Consider the following 17,932-nt stretch of genomic DNA (forward strand, 5'->3'; position numbering starts at 1 on the left):
GCATTCAGAAGAAATGGAGCTAAAGAAATTTAATCACAGAATAAGTTATTATTAATCCTAGTTCAAAGTGCTAGGATAGTGGAAAAAAAGTTGTTTTCATTTTTTAAAAGCAAATAAATTAAAGCTGCATCATGGATTGTACAGTCCTGGAAGGAAACTAAGTCAGTACAATAGTAATAACAATAATAATGATAACAATAACAATGACTATTTTAAAAAGTTATACGCTCAAAGTACTAATGGAAAAAGTATTTTTCCCTTGAAAGCAAGCTACACTGAATCTTGCTAGAGATACAGCACTTGATGTTCTTAGAATTCTAGCAGTTGTTGCAAGCTGTAGTAGGGTACTGATTCTGATAGAAAGGTGCTGTTTCTTTTCAATTTGTCAAGTATGTTTGGATTATATCGACTATGCACTTAAAAACATTTGAATCTATGCTAAGAGGGTAGTGCTTTTTCCCTTGATCAATATTTCTGTTGCAAATAAACTTGTGTGCTTATGTTTTATTAGATCATCTCAGGGGAACAATAATAAAAATAACACAAACAATCCATCCAGCTGGGTTCCTGTAGTGGATCTAACCTGTCCCATATTAAAATCAATTGGGAATTATCCCATAAAAATTGGGGCCACTTGATCATAATAACGTCAGAGTCAGACAGAAGTAAAAGTATTTATAGAGTCAGAGTTATACGGCATGAAAACAGACCCTTCGATACAACTCACCCAGGTCAAACAGATAACCTAACCTAATCTAGTCCTATTTGCCAGCATTTGGCCCCTATCCCACTAACCCTTTCCTGTTCATATACCCATCCAGATGCCTTTTAAATGTTGTAATTGTACCCACCTCAACCAGCAGCTTGTTCCATACATGCACTACCTTCTGTGTGAAAATGTTGCCCCTTAGGTCTGTTTTAAACTTTTCCCCTCTCACCTTAATCCTATGTCCTCGAGCTTTAGACTCCCACACACTGGGAAAAATACCTTGGCTATTCACCCTATCATGCCGCTCATGATTTTATACACCACTATAAAGGTCACCCCTCAGCCCAAGGAAAATATCCCCAGCTTATTCAGCCTCTCCTTTTAACTCAAACCCTCCAGTCCCACCAAGGCCCTTGTAAATCTTTTCTGAATCCTTTCAAGTTGAACATAATCTTTCCTTTAGCAGGGAGACCAGAATTGAACATGGAGAGAAATTGGCTCATGAATCTGTTTGATTTATTATTGTCACAAGTACTGAAATAGAGTGAAAAATATTGTTTTTCATGCTATCCAGCCAAATCATATCTTACATAAGTACATCAGGATAATAGAACAGAATGCAAAACATAGTGCATAGAAAAATAAACTTTAGTACGTTAGAGGTCCATTCAAAAGTCTGAGAGCGGCAGGAAGAAGCTGTTCTTCAATCTGTTGGTACATGTTTTCAAACTTTTCTATCTTCTGCCTGACAGGAAAGGCTGAAGACAGTACAACCAGATGTGAGAGGGGTCTTTGATTATTTTGGCTGCTTTCCTGAGGCAACCAGAAGTATAGTCAGAGTAAATGGAAGAAAGGTTGGTTTGCATGATGGACTGGGATGTGTTCACAACTCTAATTTCTTGTAGTCTTGGCAGATCAGTTCCCATACCAAGCAGTGATCATCCGGATAGGATACATTCTACAATGTATCTATAAACATTGCTAAGAGTCAATGTGGACATGCGAATTGCCTTAGCCTTCTGAGGATATAGAAGCATTGGTGTGCTTTATTAACCATGGCATCGACATGTTTGCACCAGGGCAGACTGTTAGTGATATTTACTCCTAGGAACTTAAAGCTGTTGACCACCTCCATCTCAGCACCATTGAGACAGACAGGGGTGCGTCCTCTACTCCAGTTCCTGAAGTTAATGGCCAGCTCCTTCATTTTGCTGCAATTGAGGAAGAGATTGTTGTCTTTATACGATGGCATTAAACTGTCTACCTCTTGCCTGTACTCTGTCTTGTTACTGTCTGAGATCCAACCCCCAGTGATGGTGTCATCAACAAACTTGTAATTGTTTTCAGTTTGTCAACGCCATCAGACTTAAGTTCAATTGGCTTTCAGTATCTTGGGCCTTGTTTAAATTAGTTGACTAAATTCAAACTAGTGGCCAAAACATCAAAACAAGCCTAAGGTATCCAACCACTCAGCCGATTGACATGTTTCCAATTTGTAGCTGTCTGTGCATCTACAGCTGCTTGCAGACACATTTTTACATCTCTAAGCTTTGATATGCACTTGATCTCTTAAAAGAACCACATATTTTTCTCCACGATCATTATTACCAACAAATCCTAACTTCCTGCCTTCTAATTCACGAGTACTCTATACAACTTCATGACAGTATGTAGATTTCCTGTATAGGTCAGGATCACCACACTGAAATGCCTCAGATCTGGATTTCAGCAGGGAGTGGATCTCCCGTTCATCCGTGGTTTTGGGTTGAGGAACTCTGATTAACCAAGTATTTTGGCAGTTCTCTATACACTTCCCGATAAAGTCTGATGGTGGTGGCAGATTCATTTCAGTTGGCCAGTGAGTTCTTCAATATTGACCAGTCCACCAATTCTAAGTACTCATATAGTAAGTTCATCCGTTACCTTAGACTAGCTCTGTACAATTTTCTGTGTGAGATTCTCACGCTTTAGCTTCTCCTGACTTACAAGCTGAAAGAGCACAGCCTTTCGGTCCAATTTTTCAAACTTCAGATGGAGGCTGGAGTGGTAGGCATCTTTGATGGCTGTGCAGCAAGGTCAATGATGTTTGGGTCTCTGGTGGGAGAGGAGGCTTGTTGATGGTATCTTGGTAGCACAATCGAGGTTGGCCTGTTTGAAGTCACCAACCATGATGAACAAGGCTTTGGGGAATTCCATCTCAAAGCTATTCAGAACAGTGTATATTTCATCAAGTGCACTCTTTGCTTTCATATGGAGTAGGATGCAAACTGCTGTCAGGATAGCAAAATAATGAAGAGTGATGGCCAGAGAAAGACAGTGCTCTTACAACTTAAGTAAATACAGAGGGAGAAAACTACATCTCAGAATTAGTGAAAAGAGAGTGGCAAGTTGGTTCTTGGCAAAAAAAGTGAAGAAAGCCTACAGTTTTATTTAAACATAAAAAGCTATGTACAATATTATGAAGTAATAAACCAGCTCACCATTAAGTAAACTGTCATTCAAAAATGAAATTAATAAAAGCAAAGGAAGTATACATGGTTTAAAAAGCCCATGAAATATCATGGGATTTGGGAACACTAACACATACAAGTTTCTCTCCAAATAACTCACCATCCTGACTTGGAAGTATGTCACTGCTCTTTCACAGTTGCTAAGTCCAAATCCCAGAATTTGCTCCTTAACAGTATTGTGGGCCTAACTACCACACATAGACTATAGCTGTTCAAGGCGGCAGAACATCACCATCTTCAAGGGTAACTAGGGATAGGCAATAAATGCTGACAAGCTAATGGCACCCACATCCAATGAGCAAACGAAAAGAAACCTCACAAAGCGTTTGCATTCTTAGCTACACACTAGTGTGGAAAGAAATAGGAAGTTTGTCCAGATGAATGGATGGCTGGAGAGATAGTGCAGGGAGGGAGGGTTTTAGAACTCTGAGACATTGAATTGCTTTTGGGGGCAATGGGACTTAGGAACATAAGAACCAAAGCAAACCATTCAGCCCCTTCAATCTGTTCGCCATTTAATGAGATCATGGCTGATCTGTGGCATAACTCCATTTATCTGCATTTGGTCTATATCCCTTAATACCTTTACTTAAAAAAATCTCAGATTCAAAACTAACAACTGGTTGAGCATCTATGACTATTTATGGAAAAAGAGTTCCAATTATCAGCCTTTGTGCATTGAAGTTCTTCCTAACATTTGTTCTAAATTGTCAAGCCATAATTCTTAGACTACGCTCCTTAATTCTAGAATCTCCAATCAGTGGAAATAGGGTGAATGAAGATAAACTATCATCTTTTCCTGTTAATATCTTGAAGACTTTGATCAGATCACCTTAACCTTCTAAATTCGAGAGAAAACATTGGCACAATCTCTCCTCATAACTTAATCGCCGAAGTCGAGGTATCATTCTTGTAAACAAATGTTTTACTCCCTCCAAGCTCAATAAATTCTGAGGTCCAGTATCCAGATCTGCTCACAGTATTCCACTGTATTTAACTTCAAACCATCTAGGAAAGTACCCAAAGCTCTAATTTTCTTGGTCTAAAATGGATAACCTCATAATTGCTTACTCTGAACTCTATCTGCCACAGTTTTGCCCATTCCCTTAGTCGATCAATGCTATCATCTATTCTGTCTACAATGCTGCCTAACTTTGTGTCATCAGCAAATTTGGATAAAAGACTTTTTATGCCATTACCCAAGTCATTAGTGAATAATTGAGGACCTAACACTGATCCTGTAGGACACCACTAGTCACATCCTGCCATCCAATTTGAGTACCTTCCTTTGTCGCCTGTCACTCAATCAATCTCTCACAGCTATGTCATTACTTTTGCCCTCAATTTCATGGGTTTCTACCTTAGTTAATAGTCTCTTAGGTGGAAATTTATCAAATGCGTCCTGGAAATCCATAGAAACAGGGTGGCATGGTGGCTCAGTGGTTAGCACTGCTGCCTCACAGCACCAGGGACCCGGCTTCGATTCTAGCCTCGGGCAACTGTATGTGTGGAGTTTGCACATTCTCGCCATGTCTGCGTGGGTTTCTCCGGGTGCTCCGGTTTCCTCCCACAGTCCAAAGGTGTGCAGGTTAGGTGAATTGGCTATATTAAATTGCCCATAGTGTTAGGTGCATTAGTGTGAGGGAAATACGTCTGGGTGGGTTAGTCTTCGGAGGGTCAGTGTGGATTTGTTGAGCCAAAGGGCCTGATTCCACACTGTAGGGAATCTAAGATAATCCAATCTAAAATGACCTCCACAGGCAGTCCCACGCCCACAACTTTAGTCACCACTTTAAAAATAATTCATTCAGGTTTGTCAGGTATGACCTCATATCATAATCCAGTTGGCTCTCCCTAATTAACTGAAAAAATTGTGAGGTGTTCAGTTTCCCCATCCCTGACTGTAAACTCCAATAATTTTCACAGATGTTAGACATGTTATTCTCTGGTTTTCCTCTTTCACCCTTCATAAAAAGCAAAGTGACATGTGCAATTTTCCAAAACAGAGGGATGAATCCTTTATCTAGGAAACTCTGAAAGATCCCCTACTTACTTGAATACCTTCATGGAAAATGTCAGCTCCTACGGATTTGTCACTCTTTAGCTCCATTAATTTCCTCATTATTGGTGTTTTATTTAACACTAATTTTATTCAGTCCCTGTCCCCAATCACTATTAATTTCCTTGGGAGCTATCCTTTCCCACTTTAAATACTGAGGTAAAGCAATTATTTAACATGTCTGCCATTTCCCTAGTCATCAACAATATCAACACCTTCAGTCTTAAGTCAGTCAACAGTGTCCGACAAGAGAAGGGAGCAGGCCTGGACTTAATTTTAGGCAATGAAGCTGAACAGATGGTTGAAGTATCTGTGGGGGAGCATTTTGCAGACAGCAATCATAACTCCAGTGGATTAAAGATTGTAATGGAAAAGGACAAAGATGGGCCTGAATTCAAAGCTCTAAATTGGGAGAAGCTGATTTTAATAATAGGTATGATTTGGCCAGAATGGACTGAGGGCAGATACCTTGAGGTATTTCTGTGTCAACTGTATGGTGCATTCAAGAAGAAAATTTAAGAGCGAGCAATATGTTCCACAAAGACAAAAGGTGGGACCAACAAATCCAGTGATATTGGAAGGATATACAGGATTGGATAAAGAGACAAAGGGAGGCTTATAGCAGATAGTGAGGGCTCAAAACAAGAGGCTGAACAGAACAGGAGTACAAATGTAGAACGGGAAATTTAAGAAGGAAATTAAGAAAGCAAAAAGGGGAGATGGAAGAATAATGGCAGATAAACTAACTAAAGATTCTCCTTTATTTTACAAGCATATTAAATATAGAAGAATAATAAGGGAAAGAGTAGGGCAGATTAAGGACCACAGTGATAATTTGTGGTCGGACCTAAAGGACGTGATTAGCATTCCGGATAAATATTTTGTGCCAGTGTTCACTAGTGAGAGGTATGCTGTGGGTATTGAAATCAAGAATAGGGACTGTGATACACTTAAAGAATGGGCATAAGCAGAGAGGAGGATCCAAGTGGCCCAGCTTTTAAGTAGATAAATCACCAGCATTAGATGTAACATATCCCAGACTGTTAATTGAGGCAAGGGAGGAAATGACAGGTAATGTCAATAATTTTCAATTCTGCTGACCAAAGGAGAGCTGCCAGAGAACTGACTAACTGGATGTGATTTTTCGAACACTGTAGCAAGATGGGTTTTGAGAGGGGAATGCAATCGATGCAGTAATACTGGACTTCAGCAAGGCTTTAGAAAGGTTCCGCATGGGAGACTAATAGCAAAAAGGTAAGAGCCTGGTACAACAGAATGCTTAGATTAGCATTATTATCGGACCCAAACTCCTCTCTCAATAAATTTCCTCTTTACTCCCAAACTCCAACTTGCCACCTCTCTTGATCCCTTGCCTCACTCCTAATGCTCCTCCTACTTCTCACAGTAAGTAAGGAAAAGGATGGTGAGAAGGTGGATGAAGGTCAGAGAGTGAGAGAAGCTATGGTCAAGAGAGAAAAGCAACAAGGGGCAAGGTTTGAGAGGTTATCAATGAACAGGAACAAAGTGGCAGGATGATTGGAAGAGGAATCACTGTGCGCGCAAAGTGGCAAGTATTTGGCAGGAAAGAAAAGCACTGATATAGCTTCAGGCTACAGGATCAAATGTGAAGGATTTCAGAAATGAGCAACACCCCATCCACCATCTATGGCACAAATTAGAAGTATAATGCCTTACATGTGTAAATCAGTGCTGCTCCAAAAACTCAAAAAGACCAGCACCACTCAGGACAAAGCATCCTGTCACCACCAACATTCACTTCTTTCAACACCAACACAGTGTTGCTACGATCTACAAGATGCACTGCATAATTGGCAGGGTTCTTTGACACCACCCTCCAAATCAGTGGCATCTAACACTGAGAAGGACAAGGGCAGCACATACATAGATACATACACAGGAGCAGAAAGTTTCCGCTCAAAGACGCACAACATCCAAACTTGGAACTACATTACCTTTTTTAATTTGTCAATCAGTCAAAATCATAGAACTCTTTTCTTATTGACACTGTAGTGTCCCTACACGTCTATGATTGAAACAAATTAAGGCAACAGCTCATCACCATCTTAGTCAGTGCAATTAGGGATGGGCAATACATGCTGGCCCAACCTGTGACACCTACATCGCATAAACACAAAGAAACTTAAATTGTTAATTCCACCTAACAGATGACGACCTTCATTCATTAATTTCCTGTATGGGAAGTCTGCCAGTTCCTCGCCTGTGGACTAGAATGACAGTAAACCTCACTTGATCATCAGTATGTGGACTCTAATAACCACATACATGGTACTTTTAACACTGTTGTTCACTTGTGCAGGTGCACAGTTTAAAGGGAATGCTAATGGCAACTGCATCATTCAGGAGTGAGAGAACTTCTGTGAGCAGAACTTAAGAACCAAGGCCTTCACCACATAATGCCATTTTCTGCCAATTTCAACGACTTTAAATTACGAGCAAAATCAAACAAACAATTCTAATAAGCCAGCAACAGCCAGCAGAAATCAAACAACTTACCTGAACGTCATTGATGAGGTCATGTTGCAGCTTTAGAAAACTTTGGTGCAGCCACACTGAGTACTAAAATCAATTCTGGTCACCATATTCTAGGAGGCGGCTTTGGAGAGGGTGCAGAACACTTTTACCAGGATGCTGCCTGGATTAGAGGGCATGAGCTAGAAGGAAAGGCTTGCTTTTTCTGGAGTGGCAGAGACTGAGGGGAGACTTGATGGAAGTCTATAAAATTATGAGATGCACAGATATGCAAAAAGATTCTAATCTGAGTTGAAGTATTTAATACTAGGGGCACTTAAGTTAAGAAGGGGAAATTTCAAAGGAGGTGCACTTTGTTCCCCCACCCACCCGCAGAGTGATAGTTGTCTGGAATGTGCTGCCAGGATGGTGGTGCAGGGAGAAACAATAGAGGCATTTAAGGGACTTTTAGATAAGCATGTGAATATGCAAGGAATGGAGGGAAATGGACCAAGAGCAGGCAGAAGGGATTTGTGATTGAAAGTGGTACCACAACAGACAAATCAGTATTAAATACCGACAGATATTACCATTTGCCTATTCTGGTTACTTGTGATATACATTCTCGATATCTATGCTATCACTCTCAATAAATGACCTGCACCAGAAAAGGGAAGTTAAAAGGTTGAAAAATGGGTTATTATGGAGCTGAACTTTGCATCCAGGACTTTTACAACCAAAGCTTTCACAAGTGAATGTATGCCTCATCTGAAGGATAACACTTCTGACTTTACAGCACTGAAGTATCAGCTTGAATGATGCAAGTATGACAGCCTCCTGGCTGGTAAAACAGATAGATTGCTAACTTGGCCAAAAAGCGAGGGATGCTGGGTACATTGGCCAAATAAAATTCAAAACACAACACACATACCAGATAGTGCAAAGACAGCAACAATGTGCTAATGACATTAGCATAAAAGTTTGAAGGAAAACGTTCATCTGAAAGCAGATAACAGCACTGCTCTAGAGTCAGATGCTGGTTACTAAAGATAGATTTGGCACTTTGGAATTGCACATGTTAGTGCCAACACGTTTTTGGAGTCTGAAGATTAGTAGTTCAATGCTCCATAATACTTTGCTGTGATGAGTCAAGTCAAATTAAAGTCACCTTGTTTGTGATAGGAAGAAAAATCTGCAGTCAGAAAAATTGGCATCATTTTTCTCAGAAGAGAAGAATCTTATGTTTGAGAAGAATCTCAGATCCTGAATTCAAGGCAAAATAAAAGCAAATGCAAAGGTATTTAAAACTGACTTATATTGTTTCATGCATTTTGATTCAGAAAAGGGCAAAATTAAATACATTTTGAGAAAGGACAAGGTTATGGGACAAAGCAGTCTGAGGTCATAAAGTATTGATAAATGTGGTAGCATTATGGAAAGTAGAAATTTTAAACTCAAATCATTATACATGAATGTATGAAGCATTCACAAGCATATATTAAATAGCAGTTCAACTAGAAATGAACAGATTTATCTAATACTTATTATGGTCACTCTGCGACCAAGTACCCATAAGAAGTGAAGGTCCAGTACATTTATTTATGAAAGCAATGGATCAAATGACAAAGGGGAAAATGTCCTGGTAAAGAATAGTACAACGATGATAAAGAGAAAAGATCATAATTCTGAAAACCAAAATACATCAGCTTGGATGGACCTATGAAGCACTAAATTTTATGTTGTTAGACATAGTATACATAATTAAATCAGAGGTGCGTGTATTATAATAATCAAAGTTAAAAATCACAACACCAGATTATAGTCCAACAGGTTTATTTGGAAGGACTAGCTTTTGAGGCTCTGCCTCATCAGGTGGTTGTGGAGCAGGACCAGAAGTCACTGAATTTATAGCAAAAGGGTTTATAGTATCACGGAGTTGTAATTATTTACTAAACAAACTTAGACTAAGTCTTTCATCTTTTCGGACGGGATATGCTGGTTTAGACTCTTTGATGTGTAAATTTGAAAACTCCTTTTAAGTTACATTCTCAAAATGGCTTCAGTTTATCTGACAATAGGTGTTATTTTAGCTCAGAATGTATTAAAGCTGTGAACTTAAAGTCTGCCCCAACGTTGAGTCAGTTTTATTTCTAAAGTGGGACTTTCAGAATCCTAGATGGATTTATGCAGTTTGAGCAAAATAAAATGTAATTCTGCAACTACAGATCCACCCCATAAATTTGTGTGTGCGCACGTGCAGTAGACACAGAGTGGGGGTGTCTTTGAGTGTGTGCGCATGTGGGTATGAGTACATGTGAAAGTGTGTGTGTAAGCTTGGTCAAGCATTTGTGCGCGCGAGATGTGGTGTAAGCCTGTATGAGTGTGTGTGCCGGTGTGGGTGCATGCGTGTGCGCATGAGAGAGCGCTTGCGTATGACAGGGGGTGAGAGTGAGAGTTTGTAGGAGTGTGAGCGAGAGAGACAGACGAGAGAGTGTACAGTGCAGTCGATTCACCTGTATTGTGACATGAACCCAAGGTCCCGGTTGAGGCCATCCCATGGGTATCAAACTCGGCTATCAGCCTCTGCTCAGCCACTTTGCACTGTTGCTTGTCCTAAAGTCTGCCTTCGAGGATAGTCACCCGAAGGTCAAGGCTGGATGTCCCAGAGCACTGAAGTGTTCCCTGACTGGGGGGGAACCCTCCTGTCTGGTTATCATTGCGTGGTGTCCATTCGTCCGCTGTCGTAGCATCTATTCGGTCTCTCCAATGTATCAAGCCTCACGGCAACCCTGCCTGCAGCATAGGAGATAGACAATGTTGGCTGAGTCACATGAATACCTGCTGCATGCATGGTGGGAGATTTCCCCACATGTGTAATGGTGACATCCGTGTCGACACACTGACAAGTCTTGCAGTGGCTGCCATGACAGGGTTGTACAGCGTCATGGTCGATGTTGTCCTGAAGACTAAGCAGTTTGCTGCAAGCAAGAAATTTGGTGGTTGTTTAAAGGCAAGATGTGGAGGCATGAGGAAGGTTCTGGCAAGGTGCTCATCCTCATCGATAATGCGTTGCAGGCCGCAAAGAACATGGTGTAGTCTTTTGGCTCCCAGGAAGTACTGCACATTGAAAGATACCCTATTAGTTGCAGCCCTCGTCTGTCTCCTGAGGTGGTCATTGTGGTTTCTGACTGTGGCTTGTCAGAACTGCCAATCGACAAGTTGAGCATCGTACCCTGTTCTTACAGGGGATCCTCGAGCACTTTCAGGTGTCTGTCGCGTTCCTCCTCATCCGAACAGATCCTGTGTATGCGTAGAGCTTGTCTGCAGGGGATAGCTGTTTTAATATATGTTTCAGGTAGCAGCTAGAGAAGTGTAGCATCTGTTCAGATGAGGAGGAATGTGACTCAAAGGCGGACTTCGGGACAAGCAACAACGCAAAGTGGCCGAGCAGAGGCTGATAGCCAAGTTTGATACCCATGGAGATGGCCTCAACCGGGACCTTGGGTTCATGTCACACTGCAGGTGACTCCACTGCGCTATACACATGCACGCGCACGCGTATTTGTTCATAAATTGCATCGGTGAAATTAATAGAAAAGGAAAGTGCATGGAACAGACAGATCATCTACATAAAAGTACTTTAAAAAGACAAGGATACTGGGATATTAGATGAACTGTTTTTAATCTTAAAGAATTCTTCGGAGGGTCGGTGTGGACTGGTTGGGCTGAAGGGCCTGTTTCCACGCTGTAGGTAATCTAATCTAACCTAAAACTGCCTCGAAAAAGTAAATGGTATTGACAAAACTATTATGAGTAATTTTTTGGAGGTTGTTTAGGAGGACAACTGAATAAAGAGAAACAACAGATGCAGTGCATTTGAATTTTCAAATATCTTTCAATGAGATGACACACAAAGCAGCATTTAAGCCCTCCACTGGCACAATAGTGAAGAGTATTAGAAAAGGTAGGAAGGTGACAAGTAGGGATCACATGGCTTTCTGCTTTCATCTAAATTAAGTCTGGTGGGAAAAGGCCTTCCAACCCATTGCCAACTGAGGCCCTTAGTGGCCCTTGCTTGCTTAAGGGTCTAATATCACTGCCACTGTATTCACCCAGCAGCAGGTGGCGTCACTCCATGCAGAGAGTACAACAAGCAAACTTATGGGTTGCTTGCAGGTTTGGGGATAGAAAACACTCAAAGACATATAATTCAGTATTAGGAAGCAAATGGCTGCTCTGTCACTTGCTAGTCCTTAGACACCACCATGTAATTCCCCTCCATCATCACCCATATCTGGCCTGGGATCCAACTATGATTCAAGGTCTCAGGTAAGTGCCCTATCAGCATCAGCCACAACTTCCCTGGTGATACTACTAGCCAAATGATTTGCCAGCTTCCGATTGACCAGCAGCTCTCAAAGGACAAAACTACTGGCCTTTCAGTCCCTGATCAAAGTGAACGCTCTCTGTTATCCAGTTAAATGCCTAAGTCACACTTAATGCAGATCTTCCCACAAAGAAGATATAGAAGACTCTCAAATTCCTTAGCCAGTGGATGAGCCCACTTTCACTTCCATTAAATATAATACAAGAGGTCATTCCATAAAACAGCCTTTGGGTTAGCAAGGATTAAGGATTAAAGGACAGTAAAACAGTTGGAAAAACAATAAAAACATAATACATTGAAATACTCAACAGTCCTGACTGCATTGGAAAGAAAGAGATAACGTTTCAGGTTTGAAGAAGAGTCAGTGGACTTAAAACAGTAACTCTTTCTCTCTCTACAGATGCTGACATATCTGCTGAGCTTAGTCAGTGTTTATTTTAAATTGAAGTCTCATTGATCTTTGGTCAGACTAGATGGAGTTTAAGATCTAAAAATGCTTAAGGCAGGGAAGGATCGGAGCAAGGGGAAGGTCTGTGTTCGGGTGGAAGACAGAAAACATTAATTGACAAAACAGATCATAGTGTATGACCAAAGAGTGTAGTAACGGGAAAAATAGAGAAATCACGCTGTCCAGAGGAGATGAGAATTATGGAATTGCGAACAATTGCTGTTGTGAAGCAAATAAATTGAAACTGGTGAACTCAATGTTGAATCTGGAAGGCTACCAAATGCCCATTTAGAATATAACATGTTGTTTCTCAACTTCACTGAAGAAAGCAGAGGCAATTAGACAGCAAGAATTAAAATAACCGTGACCACCAGCTTGGTGGCATGTTTACAGTATGAACAGATTTATCAACAAGGGGGCATTCAATATGCATTTGGTCTCCTCAATGTTGTGCAGACTGTATTGTGAACAGTGAATACAATATATTAAATTAAAAGAAGAAGAATAAGTTACTACTGTGACTAGAGTGTTTGGGGTCTTGGAGAGGTGGGATGAAATACAATGTCCAGGTGTTACATCTCTATTGCTTGCATGATATGTGCTGAAGGAGGAAAGTGTGTTGGTAGGAGTGATTTAAGAGTGGACCAAGTATCATGAAGAGAATGAACCAACCAATCTAAATGCTAAAAGCTAACAGGAGAGGAAGATGTATTTGGTGGTGGCATCATAACGGAGATGGAGGAGTATGATCCACTGAATATAGAAACTGGTTGAATGGAAGGGGAGGAGTAGGGAATGTTATCACTGTTCTTGGACAGAGGTGGAAGTGTGAGAATGAAAATGAAGGAAATAGGACAGACATGGTTAAGGTCCTTGCCAACTACAAAGGAGAGAATTCTCATTTGAGGATCTAGGAAAAGATATCAGAACCACTAATACGGAAAGATTGTAGCATCAGAAAGGATGTAATAGAAATGGTCAAACTAGGAGAATGGAATGGCACCCCCAGGAAGCAGGGTATTTGCAAAGTATATTCAAGGTAGCTGTGGGATCTAGTGGGTTTATTGTGCATACTCAATGATACCCAAATCCAGGGATGGAGATAGCCTGGTCATACAATTTAATGTAACGTGATAGATTCACATAAAACAAATTCCTGCAAGTTCCCCTGCAAGTCACACATCATCTTGACTTGGAAATATGTCGACACTGGGTTAAAATCTTCGAGCTTGTTACCAGAAAGAACTGCGTGTAGTTCAAGACAGCAGCTCACCACAATGTTGTCAAGAGCAACAAAAGATATTTAATAAATGCTGTCTTTCACAGGGAAGCTCACATTCCATGAACAAATGAAGGTGACTGGGACTAAATTCAAAACGTTCGGGGATGAACTAGTAATTCAGCATTCAAACGAGCTATCGCTGCTGCTTGACACCATAATACTCACCAGCTGACAATTTTTTGCTATGCTGGACAGCTTGCTGTGCACTTTGTTGCAAAATGTTCAAGCATTCACCAAGGCAGCTCATGGTAGCAGCTGAGGTAGCTTTCAAAAGCAGCAAATCTTGATCCAATGCAGATAGAGGCCCACAAGGTGGGAGAGATTCTATTGAATGCACAAGACTTTTTTGCTGTCCTTCTGCCTGATTCATCATCTGTTAAAATAAAAATTGACATTGTAGTGAATTTATAAATGAACATGCAACTGATGAAACCAAGACATATAAAATTTATTACAATCAGAAATAAACAAAACCTCCCTGACAATTCTTTTTCTCCCCCAAAATAACTCAAAATTAAGTTTTCAATAAAAGATCAAAATGAAGAAAATCCCAAATTTTTCTTGAAGTAACCATTGAGGATTGCAGTCACACTTCCATACAAAACAAAAATCATAACTGAATAAACTATAAATATTCCAAAACTTTAATCGGTGAAAGGTTAGTACTCCAAATACTTTCTAAATTTGTTTTACTGATTTTGATATGAGAAACATTGATAAATTTGATGCTGCAAGATCAAAATAATAATAGTTTAAAAAGCAATGAATAAATATTTTGGCATGCTAAGCGTTACTGTTATAACACTTAAGTATAAATCACTATGCTAAAATTTCAGGTAACCTCTCAAGTGGCCTAAATCACTACACTTAATGTCTACTTATTTCGGCTTTCTTGAAGTGTAAAATTATGAGATAATTCTCGCTCTAAAGAAAAGGCTGGTACCAAAGGAGACAATCCATATAAAAATCAGTGTAGGAAATGTCAGAGATGTGCATCGCTTCAAAATTTTGATGTCAGAGGCATCATGACATTGGTACATTGTCAATTGACAGCCTTCATTCCTATGCAGCATAAAGCCACTTCCTCGCTTCCAGCATGTGAAATTATTTTGCATTTATTAAACAAATGCATTTATTAAACAAAATTAAGTAAAAACAACTGAAGGATTTTCTCAGCAATAAGAGGTCTGTGAAAGTCTCACTTTATATATTATGAAGTGCCTTGCCTCTCAAGATGGGATATGGTCATATTTCACAAGCAGCTACTGCAAGTGAAATGGTAGCAGGCATGTATACATGCTATGTTTCACAAATTTTCATGTTTATTTCCATCCCTAACCAGTTCTCACCTATTTTGAGATGGAGGTAGTACTGTCAACATCAATAAACAAATGTAACACAGATGAAAGGGTTTAAAATTTTAAGTTGCTCCAAATTCAGAAAGATGATCAAAGCACAGGAATACAGGCAATTTGGCATATGAAGAATATTATTACATTACATATTATGTACAGAATGGAAACAGATCACTTGGAGAAACTGAACTGCAGATGCTGGAGAGTCAAGTGGGTAAAGAGTTGAGCTGGAGAAACCATAGTAGGTCAAGCAGCAAAAGAGAAGGGAAGTCGACATTTCAGGTTGGAATCTCTCATCAGGACGGAACCTCTTATCAGGACTAGGGAAGGGGAAACAGGGTTGCGAAATAAATAGAGGGAGGGGATGGGACGGGACTAATGGAAAAGTGGGTGGGATGGTGATAGTGGATGCAGTTAGGTGGTGGCTGTGATTAGTCAGTGGGAGGGGTGGAGCAGATAGGTGGAAAGGAAGCTGGACATGTAGGGTAAAGTTAAGGGGGCAGGGTGGAGAGGGAGGGTGGGACCTGGGATGAGATTGGGTGGAGAGATTTGGCAGCTGATGAATTCCACATTAAAGACCATATGGTTGTAAGCTCTCAAGGCAGAAGATGAGGGGTTCTTCTTGGTTCATGACTGTGTTTATGCTCAACAAGTCTCTTGCACCCCATTTCATCTAAATCCAAAGATTGTACAGGATGTGAGTGAGATGATCCTGGAGTACTGGAGTTTTGGTCTCCATATCTGAAGGAGGATAGTCTAGCTACACAAGCAGTGCATCAAAGGACTAAGACCTGGGATACAAGGACAGATGTATGAAGAGAGAATGGATCAGTTATAACAATATTCGTTGAAGTTCCAAAGAACAAGGAGGCGATCTCACAGAAACCTATCAAATCTTAACAAGACTCGACATGTTAAACATGGAAAATATGTTACCAATGATTGAAGAGTCTAGAACCAGGAGTCACAGTCTCGGCCAATTAGGACTGAGAAGTCCAGAAAGTGGTGCACTATTGGAATTCTCTGCCACAGAAAGAGATTGAGGCCAAAATACTGAATATTTTCAAGATGACAGATATAGTCTATAGGACTAAAGGAATCAGAGGGAATGGAGAGAAAGCAGGAAAAAAAAAAGTGTACTAAATTGGATTAGCAGCCATAATAACAGTGAATAGCAGAGCAGGCTCAAAGGATAGAACAGCCCCACTGCTGCTCCTATTTTGTGTGTGCACATGTGTGTGTTTAAAGGGGAATTTAAGAGGATTGGAGTTTAAATGATGCTGATAGCTCATAATTGTTTGTGTAGCTACAGTCTATTTACTTGTAATAAACATTCATTTTTGTAAAGCACAGAAAACTGGATCTGGATGTCAGGTAAATTGGGGAATTTTGTCTAATTTTAAAATCTTTAGAATTTGTGACAACTCTAGAACTGTGGAACTTATTTCCAACATTCTACCCCAATGAGGCATAACAAATGAGTTAAAGTCTCAATAATATGTTGCTAAAACAGCTAAGGAGATAGTCAATGTCACTTTTCCTGAAGTATGGAAATCCACTCGAACATCTTGATTATCAGGTTTTTCTTCAAAAACCTGAGCCAACATTGACATTAGCCTTATGTCACATTAGGGACCATTTTTCTGTCCACATCTATGATAAGTCTGGCTGTCCTATATCCTGTACATCACAGTGTACACCAAATTCTTTACAGCTCCTCAGCTCTTTTTCTTTGGCATCCTTCATCATCATATCTTCCAATTTTTTTATAGCCAATCTCAATCGTAAGGGTTTCAAATCATAAGGTATTCAGATTGTTCTATAATCCTTTTTCTGGTCAAACTACAATCAGTACTCACCCTATCCAGGTACTGAATCACAATGACAAAAAATTTCCTTCCCTACCCCCCACCATTAACACTGTCATAGATTCATAGAGTCCTACAAAACAGAGACAGGCCCTTTGGCCCAAATCAGTCCATGCTGACCAAAATGCCCATCCACGCTAACCCCATTTCCCTGCAGTTGGCTCATATGCTTCTAAATCTTTCCTATCCATGTATTAGTCCAAATGCCTTTTAAATGTTGTTAATGTACCTGCCTCAACCACTTCTGCTGGCGCTCATTCCATATGCGTACCATCCTCTGTAAAAAATAGTTGTCCCTAAGGTTCCCTTTTATTCTTTCCCCTCTTATCGTCAACTGATACCCTCTAGTCCTCGATACACCAACCCTGGGAAAAAGACTGAATGCTTTCACCCTTTCCATGCCTCTCACGATCTTGTACACTTCTATAAGTCTCAGTCTCCTAAGCTCGGAAGAAAGAAGTCCTAGTTTGTCCAATCTCCCCCTTTAACTCAGACTGTTGACTCAGCAACATCCTTGTAAATTTCTTTTGGACTCGTTCCAGTTTAATGACATCCTTCTTGTACCAAGGTGGCCAAAATTGAACACAACACTCCAAGTGTAGACTCATGAACACACTGTACAACCACAACATAACTTCTCAATTTTTATACTCTATGCCCAAGCTAATGAAGGCCAATATGCCAAAAGCCTACTTCACTGCCCTGTCGAGCTGTCACTCCACTTTCAGAGAACTGTGCACCTGAACTCCAAAGATCCCTCTGTTCCACTACACTCCTGAAGGCCCTACCATTCATCATGAAACTTCTGCCTTGATTTTATTTTC

The 17,932-nt window shown here is 40.3% G+C and overlaps 1 protein-coding gene across 3 annotated transcripts in view; it reads right to left on the minus strand.

The window, feature by feature from the left end:
• Nucleotides 1-17,932, minus strand: part of osbpl10b (oxysterol binding protein-like 10b) — a 259,812-nt gene that overhangs the window by 140,782 nt on the left and 101,098 nt on the right. For all 3 annotated transcript variants that reach the window (XR_006315905.2, XM_087978586.1, XM_043719213.2), the window contains one exon: nt 14,051-14,258. Coding sequence is in view for 2 of the 3 variants with exons in the window: in XM_087978586.1 (XP_087834712.1) it covers nt 14,051-14,258 (208 nt within the window). In the remaining variant the exon portion in view is untranslated. The remainder of the gene's footprint in view (nt 1-14,050; nt 14,259-17,932) is intronic.

Source organism: Chiloscyllium plagiosum, unplaced genomic scaffold (assembly GCF_037043375.1).
Source record: "Chiloscyllium plagiosum isolate Xiang-an unplaced genomic scaffold, Cpla_swu_hap1 HiC_scaffold_34, whole genome shotgun sequence".
NCBI lineage: Eukaryota > Metazoa > Chordata > Chondrichthyes > Orectolobiformes > Hemiscylliidae > Chiloscyllium > Chiloscyllium plagiosum.